The 19,650-nt window shown below is 42.0% G+C and overlaps 1 protein-coding gene across 4 annotated transcripts in view; it reads left to right on the forward strand.

Moving 5' to 3' along the window:
- Nucleotides 1–2,836: 2,836 nt before the first annotated feature.
- C2H8orf34 (chromosome 2 C8orf34 homolog) overlaps nucleotides 2,837–19,650 on the forward strand; it is a 234,015-nt gene continuing 217,201 nt past the window's right edge. For 3 of the 4 annotated variants that reach the window (XM_034763055.1, XM_034763056.1, XM_034763058.1), the window contains exon 1: nucleotides 2,837–3,373. In XM_034763055.1, coding sequence (XP_034618946.1) covers nucleotides 3,305–3,373 — 69 coding nt within the window. In that variant the 5' untranslated portion in view covers nucleotides 2,837–3,304. The remainder of the gene's footprint in view (nucleotides 3,374–19,650) is intronic. The other variant, XM_034763057.1, reaches the window with a different exon arrangement.

Genomic DNA, 19,650 nt, shown 5'->3' on the forward strand with positions numbered 1-19,650 from the left:
TCCACTATTTACTTTTTGTGGAAACAGTTTTACCTTTCGCTTTCTGTGTACTACACCTCTCTACTTCCCTGAGTGAGGATTCCTGTAACCATTTTGTTCTTAGAGTTCAGTGAAGACTATTACATAGGAAACACAGCCTGTATAATCTTCCAATAACAAATCTCATTCCCACTAAAAATGTACTGTTTATATATGAAGAAACATAAGCTTTTATAAAATTGCTGTTAGATATCTAAAACAGCACTAAATGAAAGACTATTATATTGTTTTGTTGAAAAGTAGCCTAGTATACAATTCAAAAGCCTAGTATACAAAACAAAATGCTAGAATATAAATGATACATATTCTAAAATCTATAATGCTTCATTAAAATTGACAATCAATTTTAAAAGGAGCTATTTTAGGGTCCTTAGTTTTTTAAAAGCTTGTTTAAAATTTACTTTTTTAAAATGTTTCCCTAACAGCCACCTGAGACAGACACACACAGCCAAAGCTCTGTGCTTATTTACAAATTGCAGTGACTTATTTTTAGAGATCTTAATGTTGCTTATACCAAATAGCTGATGACTGTATTGTTTGAGCTCTGTGGGATAAAGTGAAAAAATGTGCTAACACTGAAGCTTCTTGTTCCCATGCCACTGAGCCCACACTCTGCAGGAAATACCTGTACTCCTACACTTCAGCAGCAGGCAAGCTTTCCATTAGAGCGCTGTGAGAAACTTTCAGCCAGAAAATAGTAACATGCGGTCCACTCTGGATAGTAACTTTCAGGCTCTTGGTAAGGAAATATCTTGTGATTATGTCTCCCTGTAGGTCCACATAGAGGCTATGAATCTGCTACTTACAGCTAAGAAAGTTGTTCCATGAGATCACACGATGCTTTAGTTAACAAAGATAGTAGTTGTGCTTTTGGTGCTGTAGGCCCTGGGCTCTGTCCTTGGTGATGACCCCTCCTGGTTTTGTTACAATAGCTCTGTCAATTGGGCTCTTTATGGTGGATACTAAACTAGAAAGTCTAAAGACTAGTTTACAGCTGAGAGTGAATTAATGGTGGAGGAGAGAGAAATAAGAGGCAAAATAGCAAGAGACATAAGAAAACAAAAAGATGTATAAAACTGAGGTCTAGATCTTGGGGTGCAATTCTGGAGGGGTGTGCAAGCATAGATTAGATGGGTTAGCCTACTTTAAAATCTTTATTACAGCTGTTTTATTTGAATTGTTGCCAGAGCACTTTCTTACACTCTTCTCTTCTGACTTTTATGGAGCAGCAGTACTTTGCTGATCCTATTGAGGCTTTGTGCAATCAGGTCCCTGTGCGCTGTTAGAGCAGCCTAAGGACTGCTGTAATTTATGCCAGCTGTATTGGCCACAAGATGCTATAAAAGTACATCCATGCCCCTTTTTTCCTCTTACAGTGAGGTGGAGTAAGAGCCTCTATGTTGATTCTGCACCACTGGTCTTCATCCTCATTGGGCTAGTTAGAATAGTTTTAGTGCCAAATTAGTCTAGCGATGCCATGCATTCTAATTGGAGCACAATTCCCCCCCAAAATATGGGCTGATATGAACATAGAAGGCTTGAGTGCCAACAAGAACTAAAAATCTCAGAATCCTAATGTAGAAAGACCCTGTACCACTGGTGGCTATTTTAGAAAATAAAATCTGTGTGTTGCTTGTTTTGGATATCAGTGGTGAAAACGATTGTGCCTCAGCAAAGAACACTGTGCACGTCTCTCTGAACTCACAGGGGGCATCACGCCCACTTCTGCACTAATGAAAAAAGGGTGCAGTATAAGATGTATTCATAAAAGGTGCTGATACCCGACCTTCTTCTACAGCAAGGGACAAGTCTTTGAAGTGAACAGCAATATAAACAGTAGTCAATAAATGTGGGACCAGAACTCATTATTCAAAATTCACCTTCCTCTCAAAGAAAATTTGAATCAGGATCATCTTTTGCTCTTGAATTTGTTGGAAATTTGAGCCTTGCCTGACATGGTGGTGCAATGGACTAGAAAACCTGATTCAGCAGATATGCTGAATGTTCAGCATAACTGGGCACACACTTCATAGCTCTTTGTTTTTTTTCTTGTAAGAGAATTTAAAATAAAAAGAGAACGTTTGTTGTTAAAATGGTTCAAAATTAGATGGTGAATTCTGACAGAGCAGAACTAATTCTTGCTGATGAATAAAAACATGGAATGCTTAAATCTTGAAAACTGTGTTTTGTTAAAATATTATTTTTTGAAGGGAAGAAGGATGGTTATGACTCTGCTTTCAGATAAGGTGAAGAGGTTCAGAAAGAATAAGTTCTGTTTTCTTGGTTTCGACCCTAATCCCAGCTTCCTCTAAAACCAGGTGAATTTTATGTTGACGTTAATGGCATTTGGATGAGGGCCCTTGGTTACTGGGGTTCAGGTAACTGGTAGCAGGGAAGATCTATATATATTTTAAACTGTTTTATTACCATGAAAAGTGCCCTCAGCACATAGACAGCTGGGAACTTCATAATTACGAAGAAAATAATTTGAGGCAGAATAAAACGAGGAAGGAAGGGGAAGAATTGGATACACCCAATACCCCCACCATAGCGCATGTGCCAAACAAATCATTTACTAGCCTCTCTCCCCCCAGCAGAAGTTTTGATCTGTGCCTTTTCAATCAGTATGCAAATGAGGGGTGTGAGGATTGTTTGTACAGCCCCCACCTCGCCTGGATATTAACCGTGGCTGATAAGAGTCAGTTTCCCTCAGCTCATCAGGAAACTTCAGCCAGCGGGGGAAGCGTGTTACTGTGTGTCGCGGTAGCAGCAGCAGCAAGGCGCTGGCAGCGGGGGAGCCCGGCGCGGAGCAGGGTCGCTGCTGAGCTAGCGGGAGCGGGAGGCTGCGGGCTTTGGTCCCGTATGTGCGAGCGGCAGCTGAAGAGCCAGCCCGCCCCCGCGCAGCCAGCGGCGCTGGGGGAGCAGCACCGACCCCGCGGGCTGCACTGTCGCTAGGGAGGCAGCTGGGCGAGGCGAGCGCGGTGGCCGAGGGAGCGGAGCGGCTGCTCCGGTAACCAAGGAGCCGACCCAGACACACGCCGGCGCCGCTCCCTTCTCCTCCCGCCTGCCCCGCTCTGGCCAGTCCCTCGCCTGAGGGCAGCCGCGCTCCGCCCCGCCCGGCGCGCCCCCATTACCTGAGTTGCCTCCGTCCCCGGGACTTGGGCTGTTGTCTCCCCCTGCGGGGGCCCTTCCCACTCCCGCCGCCTGAGAGTCCCGCGCCTGAGGGAGGGTGAGCCGGGCCCCCGCCTCGGCAGCTCGGCTCCTGATGGCGGCGCATCAGCAAACCAGGATCCAAGCCTACCTGGAGAAGAACAGGATCGGGCCCCTGTTCGAGGTGAGGCGGGGAGGGGGGCGCGAAGGCGGGGGGAGGGGTTGGGCTGCCGGGGCACAGCAGGTGCGAGCTCGTGTGTGACCCACCCGGGAAACGTCACGCGATTCCACGGGCTGCAGGCGCGCGCCTTGCGCCCCCTCCCCCATGCCTCTTTCCCCCTCCACGGCACCTGCACCCTCGCACGCCTGGCCCTGCTCTCCCCGACACGCAGGGGACGCCGCCGCCTCACGCGCAGGGATTCCCCCGCACGCAGAGCGCACGCCCCCAGATTGGCCACAGCCTGGGGAAGCCCCCCGGGTTCCGCAGCCCTTGGGGCGTGAGTGAGGCGAGCAGCGTGGGCAGCCGCCCTGGTTTGTGTGTGAACGGAGCGGGAAAGCGTCCCGTGCGTTGCTAGGGCGAGGGGAGAGCGAGTGACTTTGCTCCGCCCGGCCTGAGAGGCGTCCCTGTCATTTCCATGGGAGCGCTGGGAAGGGCTCCCGACGGCTCGCTGGGCAGCGGCTAGCGCGACCTGTGCTGACCGTCACACACACACACACAGCCGCCACATGGGAATACTTCCCTGGGCGTCCCTGTGGTTCAGGGCGAAACATAAAGGCTATGGGAAGACCTAGGGGAGGCAGGAGAATGGAACAACTCCTTCTGATGGGTTAGAAAGAAATTCAGCATAGCGAGAAATGAATGTGTATTTACAGGGAAATCACCGCACTGGGCTGGGAACATAATACTTACCAAATCTGCCTACTCTTTAAGGAATAACATAGATGCTGCCCCACCCCCTGGCTTGAAGTGGTTTCTATCATATACAGGGTTTACAGTTTGGTTCAATGGCTCTCAGCATCCTCCCTATACAAATTGTTCCAGCACCCCGAGAAATGATTTATTGCAAATACAGATGTAAAATACAACACTTGGCCACAGGCTACATGCAGTATTTTGCTTTAATATGAACAAGATCTACAAAACCTAAGTGTGCGTATGATCATATATAGTACCATTGTGAGACATGCAACTCTGTTTTTCATTATTTTCCTTATCCTTTATCAATCTTAATATGTCTGATTCACCTATTAGTGTTCCTTATCTGGAAAAAAATAGTTTGATGAATTCTGTCTCTCCATGTTAGGAGGCATCTTCAAACCCTAATAAAAAAACGATTCAAATTTTGTTAGAAAACAAGTTGATACGGGTCAGTTGTTATATTTTACATGGACGAAGGCTGTTATGACAGAATACCTTGGTTCAGATTCAAGGAGGTGGATATTTTCATTCTTCAAATCTGTAATAAAAACTGTATTTTTTTAAAAAAATTCAAAGTAGATACTAAGGAATACACCAATTTTAGGTATTTCTAGATATTTTTATCAAAACCAAACTTCCCCTTTTTGAAGTTAATGAAATGTTAGATTTTTATAAACATGGTTGCTTGGCAACTATCATGAAAAAATGACTAATTTGTCTCCTCTTGACCTTTCACTAATAGACCTGCCTTTTGTATACTAAAATAAAAAAACAAAACACCCTACCTGATATCAACTTGTTTTCTAGTCCATAAAATAAGTGTGTGCCTTTTTACCCAAAGAGACTCCTGGCACTTCACCTAGATAAAGCCTGGCTGCTCCTGTTTTATGCGGGTGATGTGAATTTCATAGAAGCATAGGACTTGAAGGGATCTTGAGAGGTCTAGTCCAGTCCCCTGCACTCAAGGCAGGACTAAGTATTATCTCTAGACCATCTCTGACAGGTGTTTGTTTAACCTGCTCTTAAAAATCTCCAATGACAGAGATTCAAAAACCTTCCTAGGCAATTTATTACAGTACTTAATCACCCTGACAGGAAGTTTTTCCTAATGCCCAATCTAAGACACCCTTGCTGCAATTTAAGCCCATTTCTTTTTGTCCTATCCTCAGAGGTTAACAAGAATAGTTTTTCTCCCCCCTCCTTGTAACAACCTTTTATGTACTCAAAAACTGTTGTTATATTCCACCTCAGTTTTCTCTTCTCCAGACTAAACAAACCTCATTTTTTTTCAATCTTCTCTCATAGGTCATGTTTTCTAGACGTTTAATCATTTTTGTTGTTGTTCACTGGACTTTGCTAGTGGAAATGTCCATTTTTCCTAGTTTGATCGTGACATCCTTAGTCAAGGAAAGCACCTTTGAAGTCAGTGGGAATTTGTCTTGCTCAAAGACCACAGGATCAAGCTAATAAAGTAACTACACTTGTTATATAGAAAGATATAGTATATTGGGAGCACAATGTACACACAATCAGTTAAATTGAATAATATTTTATAGTTTGTCATGCCTACAGGTTTTGCCATAGTATAAAATAAAACAGATACTTGGGTTTCAGTGAAAGGTGGATAAAATCCTCTTCATATTCTTTTTGGCTTCTTTATCCCATTTCATAGAATCATAGAATATCAAGGTTGTAAGGGACCTCAGGAGGTCATCTAGTCCAACCCTCTCCTCAAAGCAGGACCAGTTCCCAACTAAATCATCCCAGCTAGGGCTTCATCAAGCCTGACCTTAAAAACCTCTAAGGAAGAGATTCCACCACCACCTTCCTAGGTAACCCATTCCAGTGCTTCACCACCCTCCGAGTGAAAAAGTTTTTCCTAATATCCAACCTAAACCTCCCCCACTGCAACTTGAGACCATTACTCCTTGTTCTGTCATCTGCTACCACTGAGAACAGTCTAGATCCATCCTCTTTGGAACCCCCCTTTCAGGTAGTTGAAAGAAGCTATCAAATACCCCTTCATTCTTCTCTTCTGCAGACTAAATAATCCCAGTTCCCTCAGCCTCTCCTCATAAGTCATGTGCTTCAGACCCCTAATCATTTTTGTTGCCCTCTGCTGGACTCTTTCCAATTTTACCACATCCTTCTTGTAGTGTGGGGGCCCAAAATTGGACACAGTATTCCAGATGAGGCCTCACCAGTGCCAAATAGAGGGGAATGATCACGTCCCTCGATCTGCTGGCAATGCCCCTACCTATACAGCCCAAAATGCCATTAGCCTTCTTGGCAACAAGGGCACACTGTTGACTCATATCCAGCTTCTTGTCCACTGTAACTCCTAGGTCCTTTTCTGCAGAATTGCTGCCTAGCCACTCGGTCCCTAGTCTGTAGCAGTGCATGGGATTCTTTCATCCTAAGTGCAGGACTCTGCACTTGTTCTTGTTGAGCCTCATCAGATTTCTTTTGGCCCAATCCTCTAATTTGTCTAGGTCCCTCTGTATCCTATCCCTACCCTCCAGCGTATCTACCTCTCCTCCCAGTTTAGTGTCATCTGCAAACTTGCTGAGGGTGCTATCCACGCCATCCTCCAGATCATTAATGAAGATACTGAACAAAACCGGCCCCAGTACCGACCCTTGGGGCACTCTGCTGCCAACTAGACATGGAGCCATTTCCATTCCTGATGCTAATTAGTCACCAGGTGGCATGGACAATTGTCCTTTGCAATGTGTACAAACTCCATGGTGCCCAGTCAGTACAGGGTGAAGTTAGATGGAGCTCAGTAAAGGTTATATTTGGTCAGCAGGTCATGGCTATTACTGTCAAACTACCACTAGACATGGTTCAAGGCAGAAGCTTTAAGGAAGTGCCTAAGTATTGCTGATTAATAGTGAGTGAATGGAAGGGTGCCACAGGGAATGGGCAGAGAAACAGTGAATTGACGTGAGGAAAGCCAGGGATGGAAGAGAATAAATAGAAACGTGTCCAACTATGTAGATAAATGAACAGTACTCCGTAGAAAACAGGATTTTGAATTCCAGAGACAATCGTACTGGCATAACAAGCTGATGTCTGAAATGCCAAACCATATATATTTTTTTTTAATGACCAGTAGTTCCCTTACATGTTAGTCTGGGTGGTTGAAGCTGTTGGTCAGTGCATGGTTTGTCCTGCCAAAGGTGCCAATTACTTACGGTTTTGTGTATGACAGTGTAACTGTCCTCCTTTCTGTCCTATATTATCCTGTATCTGTTGCCTCCATTTCTGCCCATTATTCTCCCTATTGTACTGTATTAGTAGTGGCCAGATCTGAACACCAGCTCTTATGGTATTCAACTTCAACAATAGCAACACATGGTATACATGGGGATCAGTAAAGTTGCAGTTGTTTGGGAAATCTACACTTATTTGTAATCCCAGGTTAGGAATTGTTGAACCTTGGGGCCCCAACCTGGGGCTCTAGCATCCATACAGCATTATGTGAGCCATATCTTAAACTTATCTTGTTTGTCCTGTTGAAAATTCTGTCATATATATGAGTCATAGAGTTTAAAGCAAGAAGGGACCACCGGATCATCTAATCTGACCTCCAGGATATCACAGGCCCTCACGCCACCCAGGACCTACACACTAAATGCAAATTTCCTGGCAACCTCCCAAAATGTGGCCATTCTAGCCCTTTGTTTGTGGTGTAATGTGGGAAAACTTGGCTGTTCACCAAGCTTGACTGTCCAGAGGACAAAAAAAGTCAGCTGGTAGATTGTGGAATACTCTTGTTGGACTCCCAGAGCATGAGTCCTGCGGGGCTGCGTCTACACCAGAAAACAGTACCTGAACCCTTGGGCCTGGATTGTCTCAGGCTCAGACCCTCCTCCCTGGTAACATGAGATCTTGGGTTTGAGCCTTGGGTTAGCACCATTTGTGTGTAGACGGAAGGGGGTGGGGCTAGACTCTGTTTAACAGAAATGTTGATTGTGGAATTATTTCTGCAAAAAACAGTGAAGCTTCACAGTGTGAACAGGACCTGTGTACATATTGTGCATAAAGCTGGCTAGGCAATAATATTCTGAATCTGTACCCACTCATTTCTCTCCAATTGAAGTATTGACTCACTCTGAATTCCCAGGACCCAATTCTAAAGTTCCTTTCTTATGCAAGTAGTTCTCACTCATGCTAATAATCCTAATAAAGTCAGGCTCCTCTGAACACTTGGAAACCAGGACATTACTCTTTTAGGATCAAACTGCTCCTATTGAAGTAATTGGGCATTTAGCTATTAACTTGAATAGGAGCAGAAACAGTCATTTAAAAAGAGATTGCAGCAGACCTATAACAGTTCTGAGACCTTTGTAGATTTTCTTGACTTGAAGATTTTCTAATGTATAGAATTTAGGGTTGAAAAACTAATCTGTATGTTGTTATACAAACCAGAAAACAGTTAATTCCTTGGACTGTTTTTTTAAATGACTATACCTAAGATCTGGGCTCTGATCACTCTTATAAAGCAATAGTGGGCCCTGAATTTGTGGTCTTAAGTTGACTTCAGGGACAGTTTTGCTTGAACAAAGGGCTGCAACATTAGGTTCACTTTGCCTAGAATTAACTAAACTTGTCCATAATTAAATTTCTAGCCTCTGAAAAACAAATATTTTTCAGTCTTTTTAAAATATGCTTTTAGTAACAGATGTGCAAAACTACATTTTTCTTATCAAAGCTGTTGAGGGAACTTGTTTGATGTGTGTTCTAATTACTCAGTCAAGCTTTGTTGTTAGTTTGAATTTTTCTTTAGGTTTTAAAAGGGCTAGTTGAAAAACATAATATCCCTGGTTATTTCAATCCACTGTGTGTATCAGATGAATTATGTATGACACCATAAAAAGAATTATTTACAGAATCCTAAAATGATTATCTTAACATTTATAAGTATATTTTATATATTACTTCACCTCCATTTATAGAACAGACCATCTCTAGACACATTTACATTAAAAACAGCAAATAATCAGCCAACCACCATTGGTTAAAAGAACCAAAATAAATGTCTTGCTAAATCAAAAATAACCCTAAACCTGAATCTACTCTTCAGAATATTGTTATTCATTGAACAGCTATTATACCATGCCTGCTCCCTTTGTTGGCCTAAGGCTGGAGTGAATTCCAGAGTTGTGGGCCATCTTCTGAGAATGGTGTGCCCTTAGTCCTTAAATGTACAAATTCAGGGACTGTTAATTTGAGCATCTAAGCTGTCAATGTATACTATCAAAAGATAGAGTGCAACTTTTAGGATATAAAAATCATACTGATTGATATAATAGCCTCCTAGAGATGCTTCTGTCTAGGCTCTTCAGAATTATCATTTATTTTTGTTTCAATTTTATGGCTATCAGGACACATTCTGTTCCTGGGATGAAAAGTGAATTCTGGGTCATGTGAATTTTAGACTGAGAAATGTTTAGTTTCAGACAGCTAGGTGGAGCCTTAGAAAGACAAAGTTCTTTCAGTACCTGTATTTCACAGGCAGAATTTTAGATTGCAGCATTCATAGGATTTATCATACTGGATCAGACCTGTGTAATTGATCTAGCTTGGTATTCCCTTTCTGAGAGTAGTTAGAGTACCAGACGTGTCCATAGGAAGGTGAAAAACCTTTATGTTGGACTACTATATTCCAGGGGTCAGTGTTTTCTTATCCACACACAGTTAGTGGTTGGTTTGTATGCTGAAACTTGAGGGTTTGTATCATATACAGTTTTATCCTATCTAATATACCTCCTGGATTTTGTTTCTGCTAAGTATGTCTAGCCCTCTTCTGGGATACATTTATATATATTGATTATTAATGGGGACTATCCTAGGGCCCTGATCTTAGTATCTTTATACTTGCAAGAGTAAAAGCTACTCATAGATAGCGTAGTCCCATTGAAATCAGTAGGACTATTTACATGGGCGATGATTACTTATGTGTGAAAGGGTTGCCAGTTCAGTCCTCTATTAGCTTAGACCCATATCTTCAACGGAGTCCACTCATTTTGGTTGCCTCAGTTTTTGAGTGCACAAACTGATTTTTCAGAAGTGCTGAGCTCCAAGAAATTCAACTGAAATCAACTAGAACTTCATTTTTGGGTGTGCAGAGACTACGTGTGATAGTATTCAGACTTGCATCCCGGCATCTGAGCTTGCAGGAATATACGCTGTCAGGTATAATTTTGAAAATGTGACTCCCATGCTTCTATACACTCTTATTATTTAGAACTACATTATGCTCCCAGCGTAAAGTATGAGGTGGAGACTCCCTGCCTTAGGGAATGTCTTCCTAAACCCCCAATGCGTATGGAGGAGTGGGACCACTAGTACACTTCCTTTTGGGACACTAGGTGCCCCGGGGAGTAGAGATGGAACATTTCCTTCACTGGGACTGCAATTATGCCTCATGCTTACACAGACTGCACGTGGTAGGGTACAGGGGATGGTTCTTTGCACATTGTTTCCATTACGTACCCATGTAAAGATCAGGCAGAATCTGGCTCCGAGTGAGAGCTAAATTTTCAAATACCAATGCTGAAGTTGTACACTCTCCGGCCTTAGGTACAAATATGTATAGATGAATGAACAATCAGGTAATTGAACTTGCGCAAACTCCATATTTGCTCTTGAAACAGGTAATTATGTGTGCAAACGGGCCACACTGCCTGTTAACTACCTATTTGCATGTGTAAGTGTGGATTTCCTTTGCACAGTGGGTGTATACGCAGTTTTTATTGGCACAGTTTAAATGGTCACTTTAAAATATTTTTGGCCCTGAATATTAGAGATATAGTGCAGGTCCAGAAAAGAACACTTGTGTGCCTCAGTAGTGTAGATCTGTACATCCTGACAGATACATAATGAAAAGAGACATTCCTCAAAAGTCATAAATGGTGATATAATTTTCTGTTACCATGCTCTTGTGGGTTCCCCTGGTAGCTTTGATATAACAGTGGAACAGGAACCAGATAGGGCAACTTCAGGGAGGCTAAAATAAGGTGGGAAAGGTGTATTAAAATAATTTTAGAAGTAGAATGCAGGGTTGCCTTTTTATATTTGAAATCTTAGCAAAGTATATTTAAGACAAAACAAAGAAGTCTGAAAAAAGAAATTAAGGACAAAACCCCCTTTTTGTTAAAAACGTTTGACATTACTGAAAGCATTGCTCTTACTCCTTTTAGGTAGCTGCTACAAATTTACCCATAATGTTTTATATCTGATGCTGACTTTGATTTGAAAGTGTAATTTTCAAATACCTTCTTGACCCAAATGAAGAATTGTAAATTGCATTTCAAGTGTGTGTGTGTGTGTGTGTGTGTGTGTGTTTAGGGTAGCACAGCAAAATTAAGCCTCGCCTAAAATTAAAGTTACAAGGTATCTTTTTGTTATGTTAACAAGAACATTCATAAGTGAGGTTAATTTTGTGTGTGTCTGACGGTAAGCTCAGCTAGTTCATAATAAAAATTGAACATACAGAATTCACAACTACTGAAACAAAGTGGGGGTTTTAGGATTGTGAGATGTTTGAATAAGTTCATATGTCCATCCTTGGGGCTTTCAGTGACTCTCATAACACATGAAAGTATGCTGTTGGTTTTTTTGGAAGCAGTGAAAAAAATATTTTTAAATTGTGAGACTGAATATTTCTATCGGCTAGTGCTTGTATAACTATTATATATTACTATTTTATTTTTATATAGCACCTTTCAACTGATGAGCTGAAAACACTTTAGAAAATACTGATTAAGCCTGACAACATCAATCTCAATTTGTTAATCATCATTCCCCCATATTTGACTTGCTTTTCCCACACAGTCTCCAAATTTCTCTGCTCCCACTTTTCCAGCTCCTTTAAAGCAGTGGCTCTCAACCTTTCCAGACTACTGTATCCCTTTCAGGAGTCGGATTTGTCTTGCCTATCCCCAAGTTTCACCTCACTTAAAAACTTCTTGCTTACAAAATCAGATATAAAAATACAGAAGTGTCACAGCACAGTTATTAAAAAATTGCTTACTACTTTTGTCTGTATGAAATTTTAGTTTGTACTGACTTCGCTAGTGCTTTTTTTAGTAGCCTGTTGTAAAACTAGGCAAATATCTAGATGAGTTGATGTACCCCCCTGGAAGACTTCTGAGAACCCCCAGTGGTACATGTACCCCTGGTTGAGAATCACTGCGCTACAGTCTTCTGCACCCCATATTCCCTTTCAATCCCTCAGATTTCCTTTCTGCACCCCTCAATTTCCTCTTGCCCCCACTTTATCCTGCACTCTCTTAGTATCCCTATAGACTGAAAGGGAAATGTGGGCCATCTTTACTGAGGGTAACCTATGGTTTCAGACTCATTGAAAGCAGTTGAAGCATTTGATATAAAGACAGAAATTCCTGAGTTTCATTCCAGGATTTAGACAATCATGAAAACTGTATTTTTAAAAATGACCCTCCCCACCCCACCCCACCCCACCCCAAATCACTCAGAAAGCTTCCAAATTCAATGAGGTTTGCAATTATACTATATGGAAACATCTTTAAATCATTTGTGAGCCCTGCAGTAGTGCTTATTGTATTCTCTGTGTTAGAAGCCATTAGAATAGTAGTGAGTATGTAGCTAGGAGTTGCATGTTGTGTATATTCAGTAAACACTGTTATTTGTACCTCACTATGCCCAGGTGGTTCCTTTGTGTTACATTTGTTATGTGAAGAGCAAAAGACACAACAGTGATAAAACTGCAAGAAGTGGCAATTCTATCTTCTGCCTTAACTGCTATTACATGGTTATGTCTGCTTTTACTTTTTCTTCCCCTCTGGGGGCATTGCAGGCTGCTTCATTCAGCCTCTTAGCAGGAGTGAGAGGGCAAGTAGTGTGGTGCCAAAGGTACCTAATCTCTACCATTTGGCCAAAAGTTCAATTTCCAGCTCTGCTACCCATCCTTCCCTGTTGGGTGTTTGGCTTTTGGCTGGCAGGTAGGGTCAACCAGGCCTGGTTTCTGAGACTCCCTCTCCTCCTTTCCCCACCAGCCTATCAGGCTGCCTCCTTGCCTTCACCTCCTCTCTTCTCCTCCAATATGAGACCTAGAGGAAGCTGGGGAAGGAATGTATGTCAAGGTAAGTACCTGATGGGAAGAAAAATCAGAGGAAGGGAGAAGTAGCCACTGGACCCACATGTATTAAGCAAGGAGTCCAGCCCAATGTTTGTGTGAGGGATGGATGGCATAGGGAGAACCGAACAACTTGGGGTGGGTTTCTGATGGATTTGGAGGACAATGGGGCACATTAATACAGTGAAGATGAAGGGGAGGATTGATGGAATATGGGGTTAAGATTGAGGCAATGTTGGAAATATTTTTTTTGCAAGTCTCTTGATGTTTAGTGTTTTTTCTTAAATCCCAGCTCCTGGAATCAAGGGATTACATCAGAATTCCATCTTTCTTTTTTTAATTAACTTTCTAGCCCTTATAGTTGCTGGGAAAAGCTGGAACTGAGTGTATTCTAAAGGCTCAAAAAACCAGAAGGCAGATGAAAGGCAACCCTGTGATGATTCCAGTATTTTTAGTGTGAGGGCTGACTCATGATTATTTGTAACGCTTGTGGTTGGCAATACTGTGGGGGTGAGGGAGACAGTGATGGTGGTTAGGGGTTTGTGTCTAGTGATGAGCCCACTTCAGGACTTCAAAATTTATATGCAGGATTTTTTCCCTGTTTTAAAAATTATTTATTTTTGCTGCACAAATGCAGGCAGGTCTGCCCTGTTGTGTTATCAGCTGCATTCTTCCTAAAAGTCTACAATAATGTAGTCTACAGTAATGGGCAAAACTTGGTGGTCAGATCTTGGGGATGAGTGGTGTGACATCTGGAGCAATCTTAGGGGAAGAATCTCTGGAAGCAATCATGGATGGGTGAGTAGAAGAAACAAATTGGAAGAGGCAGATTCTATGACACAAGGGTGGGGAATCTGCTCGGGGGTGGGGGGGAAGAACCACCTGGGGATCAAATCTGGAAGAGGAGAGAGAGGATCAGTCTAGGTCTTGGGTCAAAAGAGGAAGGATGACACACAGGGCTAGATTTTGACATGCTTGAATGTGGATGTACAAGACAGGAGGAAAGTGAAAAGATCCTGTCCTTCCTCTGCCACAATGCAAGGGTCAAGAATAATTGCAATCCTTGTACTCATTTGAGCACAAGAGCTGCACAAGTCAAACAGCATTAGTCATCCTGAAAGGATGAGTGATCATGGGAAACCATGCTGCATCTTCTTAAGGGGTTTTAAACCCCTTTTGTGGTAAGGAGTCCTGGAAGGTACTGTGTTTTCCTGAGTCACAGTTGCCTCCTAGTGCTCTGGCTTGGGCAATGTACCCGATTTATAGTACAGGTCTGTCACATCTTACGCGCATTTAACATGCGCAAATTCAGCTTTACGTGGTCAGCAAAAACAAAACACAAAACAAAACAAAAAGAGAAAAATAACAATTTAAATACTGTTCCTGTAGTGCGGGCGATTCCGCCCGCCATTACACTAAATGTAATTTTGACTATACGTGGTTTTCGCTTTATGCGCTGACTGCGGAACGTAACCCCAGCGTAAGATGAGACAGACCTATAGTGCCTATAAGGCACTGTTCAGCCTAGTATGTAGAGGAGAACAGATTGGAAAGAGATTTGGAGAATAAGACACAGAATGTAAGCAAGAGGAGACTTACCAGTGCAGAGGAAAGAGAAGAGATATAAAGAAAAGGAAACAAGGTAACAAATAAAGAAACAAAATTATCACTTAACTTTTTACACAGATTATTTTTTCTGTGCTGTGAAGTAAAAATACTGAAAGAAAAGGGAAAACAAGGAGAGGAAGAGAACCAGAAACAAATAAACTCGAGAGAACATTATTTTTCTTCTGATTCCCAATAATATTCTGATTCCCAATAATAGGAAAAAGATTAGAAGGAAGGAGTTAGCCAAAATAAGGAGGAACTCAAAATTAGTTTGGAGGAATACTGAAGAAAAGTATAGGGAATTAAAAAGGAGACCAAGGAGGGGGGAGGGGGAGGGAGGAGCAAATGGAGTCTACTGGATTGAGAATCAGGAGACCTGACTTCTATTCCTGGCTCTGCCACTGATGTCCTGCTGTGTGTGGCTTGAGCATGCCGCTCTACTTCTCTGTGCTTCTATTTCCTTTCCAAACCACTTGTGTGTCTTGTCTACTTAGACTACACGCTCTTCTGTCCTTCACTATGTATTTGTTCAGTTCCTACCACAATGGAGTCTGATTTTAGTTGGGCCTTTGGGCACTATTGCAGGGTGGATTGGTTTAAAACTAAGCAATTTAAATCACTGATTTTAATCATGATTTCAATCGGCAAGCAGCAAACCTTGATTTAAATAATTGATTTTAATCATATTTTGCATTTGTACATTTTACTTGTTTTTCTAAATAAAAGGTGATTCTCATTGGTTGGTAACTGATAAAATGTGTTCATTTGCAACTAAATATAGCCTTTACACTAAATTTGGTGTTGCTTTTTACCAATGAAGAGGATACTATACCTACATACATTTATTTAAGTAATTATATAGCTTAATTTACATTTATTTAGATCCTTAATATTTTTGATTATGTTAGAAAATGGTGAATGATGCCGTTCTTATTTACTAGATTAATTTTTTTACTTGTGGTTTGTGGCAAGCTGTACTTGGATGGAAATTCAAATTCAATGTAAATGAACAAAACCAGCCTTTTATTTATTTTTATTAAATGTCCTTAAATATGCTGGATACATAAGAAAATATTTCTCAAAATGTGTTTAATTTTAAAACTAACCGATTTATTAAACAAAGGAAGATATTATCTGTAATTAGTGAATTGAGATGATTGTTCTGGTCACCATGTCCTTTAATATTTTAGAAGTAGTAGATCTCCTCTTCTCACACTTTGTTTTGCCTATTCCAATCTGGGAATAAAAACTAACTTTTCTGCTTTTCAAACTTTTCAACTCCCAATTGGTTTCTTAACTTTAAATGAATTAGTTATTGAACTGAACTAGTTGAATAAACTAAAATTAAGAAAATAATCTGTCTGAACCTGCAGAATAGGCTACTGCTGTCAAAAGTTGCTTTAATACTTCAGACTCTGGATCCAAGTGCTTAGCCAGTGACTTCCAGCAGTTCAGTGGTTTGACTTCTTTAAAACTTGGCATCAAATATGTACTTCTTAATAATTTTTGTATTTAATTTAAACAATTTGAATAGATTATTAGTTTAGACCTTAACATAAGTTGTCATAATTCCAAATGTAATTTTAAATAGGTTTATTTTTTAAAAATAAACCTATATTTAATTTAAATTTTAAAAAATCCAATTTAAGTTTAAAAAAAAATCTGTTTTATTTTATATTTTTGAAGCATTGATTTTTTTTTTTTCCCACCGTGAACTGTAGTAATACAAGCAAAGAACAGGAGGCACATCAAGTTTTGAAAATACTATAATTGATCCAGTTTAAGTGGTATCAAACATTTGCAATATTTTTTCCCCACTTTGTTTGCCACAATGGCTGGTTAGGATTGGAGAGGCTTGGAGGCTGCAATTTGATCCATGTGAGCTAGGGTTGCCAAGCATTTGGTTTTTGACCAGAACACCTGGTTGAAAAGGGACCCTGGTGGCTCTGGTCAGCACCGCTGACTGGGCCATTAAAAGTCCGGTTGGCGGCACAGCGGGGCTAATGCAGGCTCCCTGCTTGTCCAGGCTCTGCGCAGCTCCCGGAAGCAGCCAGAATGTCCCTGTGTCTCCTAGGTGGAGCGGCGATCAGGGAAGCTCTGCACGCTGCCCCCGCTCCCCAGTGCCAGCTCCGCAGCTCCTGTTGGCCGGGAACTGCGGCCAATGGGAGCTGCAGGGGTGGCGCCTGCGGGCGCAGGCAGCACACAGGGCCATCTGGCCCCTTCACCTAGGGGCCAGACGTGGCAGCCACTTCTGGGAGCTGCGCGGAGCTAGGGGAGGCGGGGAGGCAGGGAGCCTCACTGCGCCACTGACTGGGAGCCACCTAAGGTAAGCAGTGCCAGGCCAGAGCCCACACCCCATCCCAGTTCAGAACCCCCTCCTTCACCCTAACTCAGTCCTGAGCCCCCTCCTGCACCCCAACCCCCTCCTCCCTGGCCCCATCCCAGACCCCACACCCCCAGCTGGAGCCCTCACCCCCTCCCATACCCCAACCCTTTGCCCCAGCCCTGAGCACCCTCCTGGAGCCCGCACCCAGCACCCCCTCCTGCACCTCAACCCCTCGCCCCTTCTCTGAGACCTCTCCTGCACTCCAAACCACTCGTCCCTGGCCCTACCGCAAAGTCTGCACCCCAACCTCCTGTCCCAGCCCTGAGCTCCATCCTGCACTCCGAATCCCTCAGCCCCAGTCTAGATCCCCCTCCTGCACTCCAACCCCCTGCCCCAGCCTAGTGAAAGTGAGTGAGGGTGGGGGAAAGCGAGCGATGGTGGGAGTGGGGATGGAGTGAGTGCGGACAGGGCCTCGGGGAAGGGGTGGGGCAGGAGCCTTGGGGAAAGGCAGGGCAGGGGTGTTCGATTTTGTGCAATTAGAAAGTTAACAATCCTAATACGAGCAGATTTGTACCCACAAAGAACTCTGCTGAAGTCAATGGGGCTCTGCATACATTCAGGGCCTGCCCATGTAGATCCAATTGTAGGATTAGGGCCTTAACTTGTAACTAGGTGGACTTGTCCTTCCTTTAAATACTAATCAAGTCATCAGAAAACTGTAAAGTATCATGGCCAGGGTTGGCAAGCTCAAAATATGAGCATTTTTTTCCTTATTGCCTGTGTAAAAAAGCAATACAGTATTTTGCATGTTTTTTCTGAAAAAAAAGAGGGAAAAAATTGGAAAAGGAGTGCTAGCAGCATCTTGGCTCTTTTATTTTAAAAAAACAAACAAACAAAAAAAACTTTCCAAAACTTTAATTCTTGGCAATGAAGAACTGACCTGACCCTATCCTGGAAGGATTAAGTGTCTCAGTAACTACTGTCCTTAACTACAGCCCCATGGGACTACTTGCATGCATAGTTTCTCACATGCTTACGTTTTTGTGAATCAGCTCCTAAAACAGTCAATAAAAGTGTTTTTAAATACTCTATGTAATATTATGCCCATATCCTTTTAAGCATAGGACAATGCTATATGTTTCAGGGTGTAGTCATCTAAAGGACCTGTTCCTTTTATCTTTTTAAAACCTAGCTTTTCCCTGGACCAGTTAGTCTCTTGTGTTGCTTAGTGAGGGCATATTGACTAAATAATCCATGACATTTACATTGGGGGAGATTTTCAAAGCACAAAGGGCAATTGCGCCTTTGAAAATCTACCCTGTTGTGTTTAAATGCTGAAGTTGTTTTGCTTGAACTTGGAAGCGATTAACAAAAATTCCTTGTGAGATGAACATTAGAGGGTTTTATGATATCCCCTTTTATAATTATCTTGATTGTTTTTCATTTTTATTTTTTGCTCTCAGGAAAATACACACTTCTTAGTTTACATATTAATTACAAAGAGCCGTGCTTTCACAGGTTTTTTATCTTCATTATTGCGTATCTATTATATTTGAGTCATAAAATATTAATAGTAATAATATTATAGTCCTATGTAACCTAGTTAACCTATAACTTATAAAGTAGAAAGTACATCCAGCTTATGTAAGCTGATATTTATTTAGCTCTCCCCATTATCTCAGACCTGCTTTACACGGTGGCCCTGATATGATAAGTGTCAGTGTTAAGCCTGTTCAACCTCTGCAGTTGGCTTCTTAAAGGCCTCACAAAACTGTCTTGCAACAATCCCTCATTCAAGTTCATTTATGCACTCAATTGCTGGCATATAAATATTTCCCAGTGAAGTTTGCAACCATGCCTTTAATATAAATTGCAGACGTGTTTTTTCAGATTGTCTGCTTAGGGCTTGTCTATCCAAACAGCTAGTGGGTGGCAAGCTGGGCACCCTGCTGCCATGCACTAAAAGTCCCCTATTGTGCTTTGATCTACCCCGCTTTGAAACATGCAGTAAAGAACTTTTCGTGTGCGGCAACAGGATACACATAGACAATGCCTGTCAGGCTAGTGCAGGGTTGCACCGCAGCTTATTGTGCACTAATTGTTTGTATAGACAAGCCTCTGGGAGTTGATCTTGCAAAGCTTTAGGCATATGAGTAACTTTCCTCATGTGATTTGTACCACTGGGACTTTCTTCATGTGAGTTGTCCCAGTGGTAATAAAGTTTCACACATGCTGAAAACTTTTGAGAATCACTAAATTTGAGTCTAAAGGCTTTGGGTGAAATCCAAGCTTTCATCTTTTGAGTCTAAAGAAGTAAGGAGGGGAGTCTAAAGGAGCAAGGAGAGAGGACTGTAGTAAGGAAAAGCAACTATTAGCACGCATAAGATGGTAGAAGTTAAAGTAGGTCAACTCCTACTTTAACTTACACGTTATACATTTCTCTAGTTCCTTGGAATGTAAGGTACAACATCTTAGATTCCCTTT

The sequence above is a fragment of the Trachemys scripta genome, chromosome 2 (genome assembly GCF_013100865.1).
Source record: "Trachemys scripta elegans isolate TJP31775 chromosome 2, CAS_Tse_1.0, whole genome shotgun sequence".
In the NCBI taxonomy this organism is placed as follows: Eukaryota; Metazoa; Chordata; order Testudines; family Emydidae; genus Trachemys; species Trachemys scripta.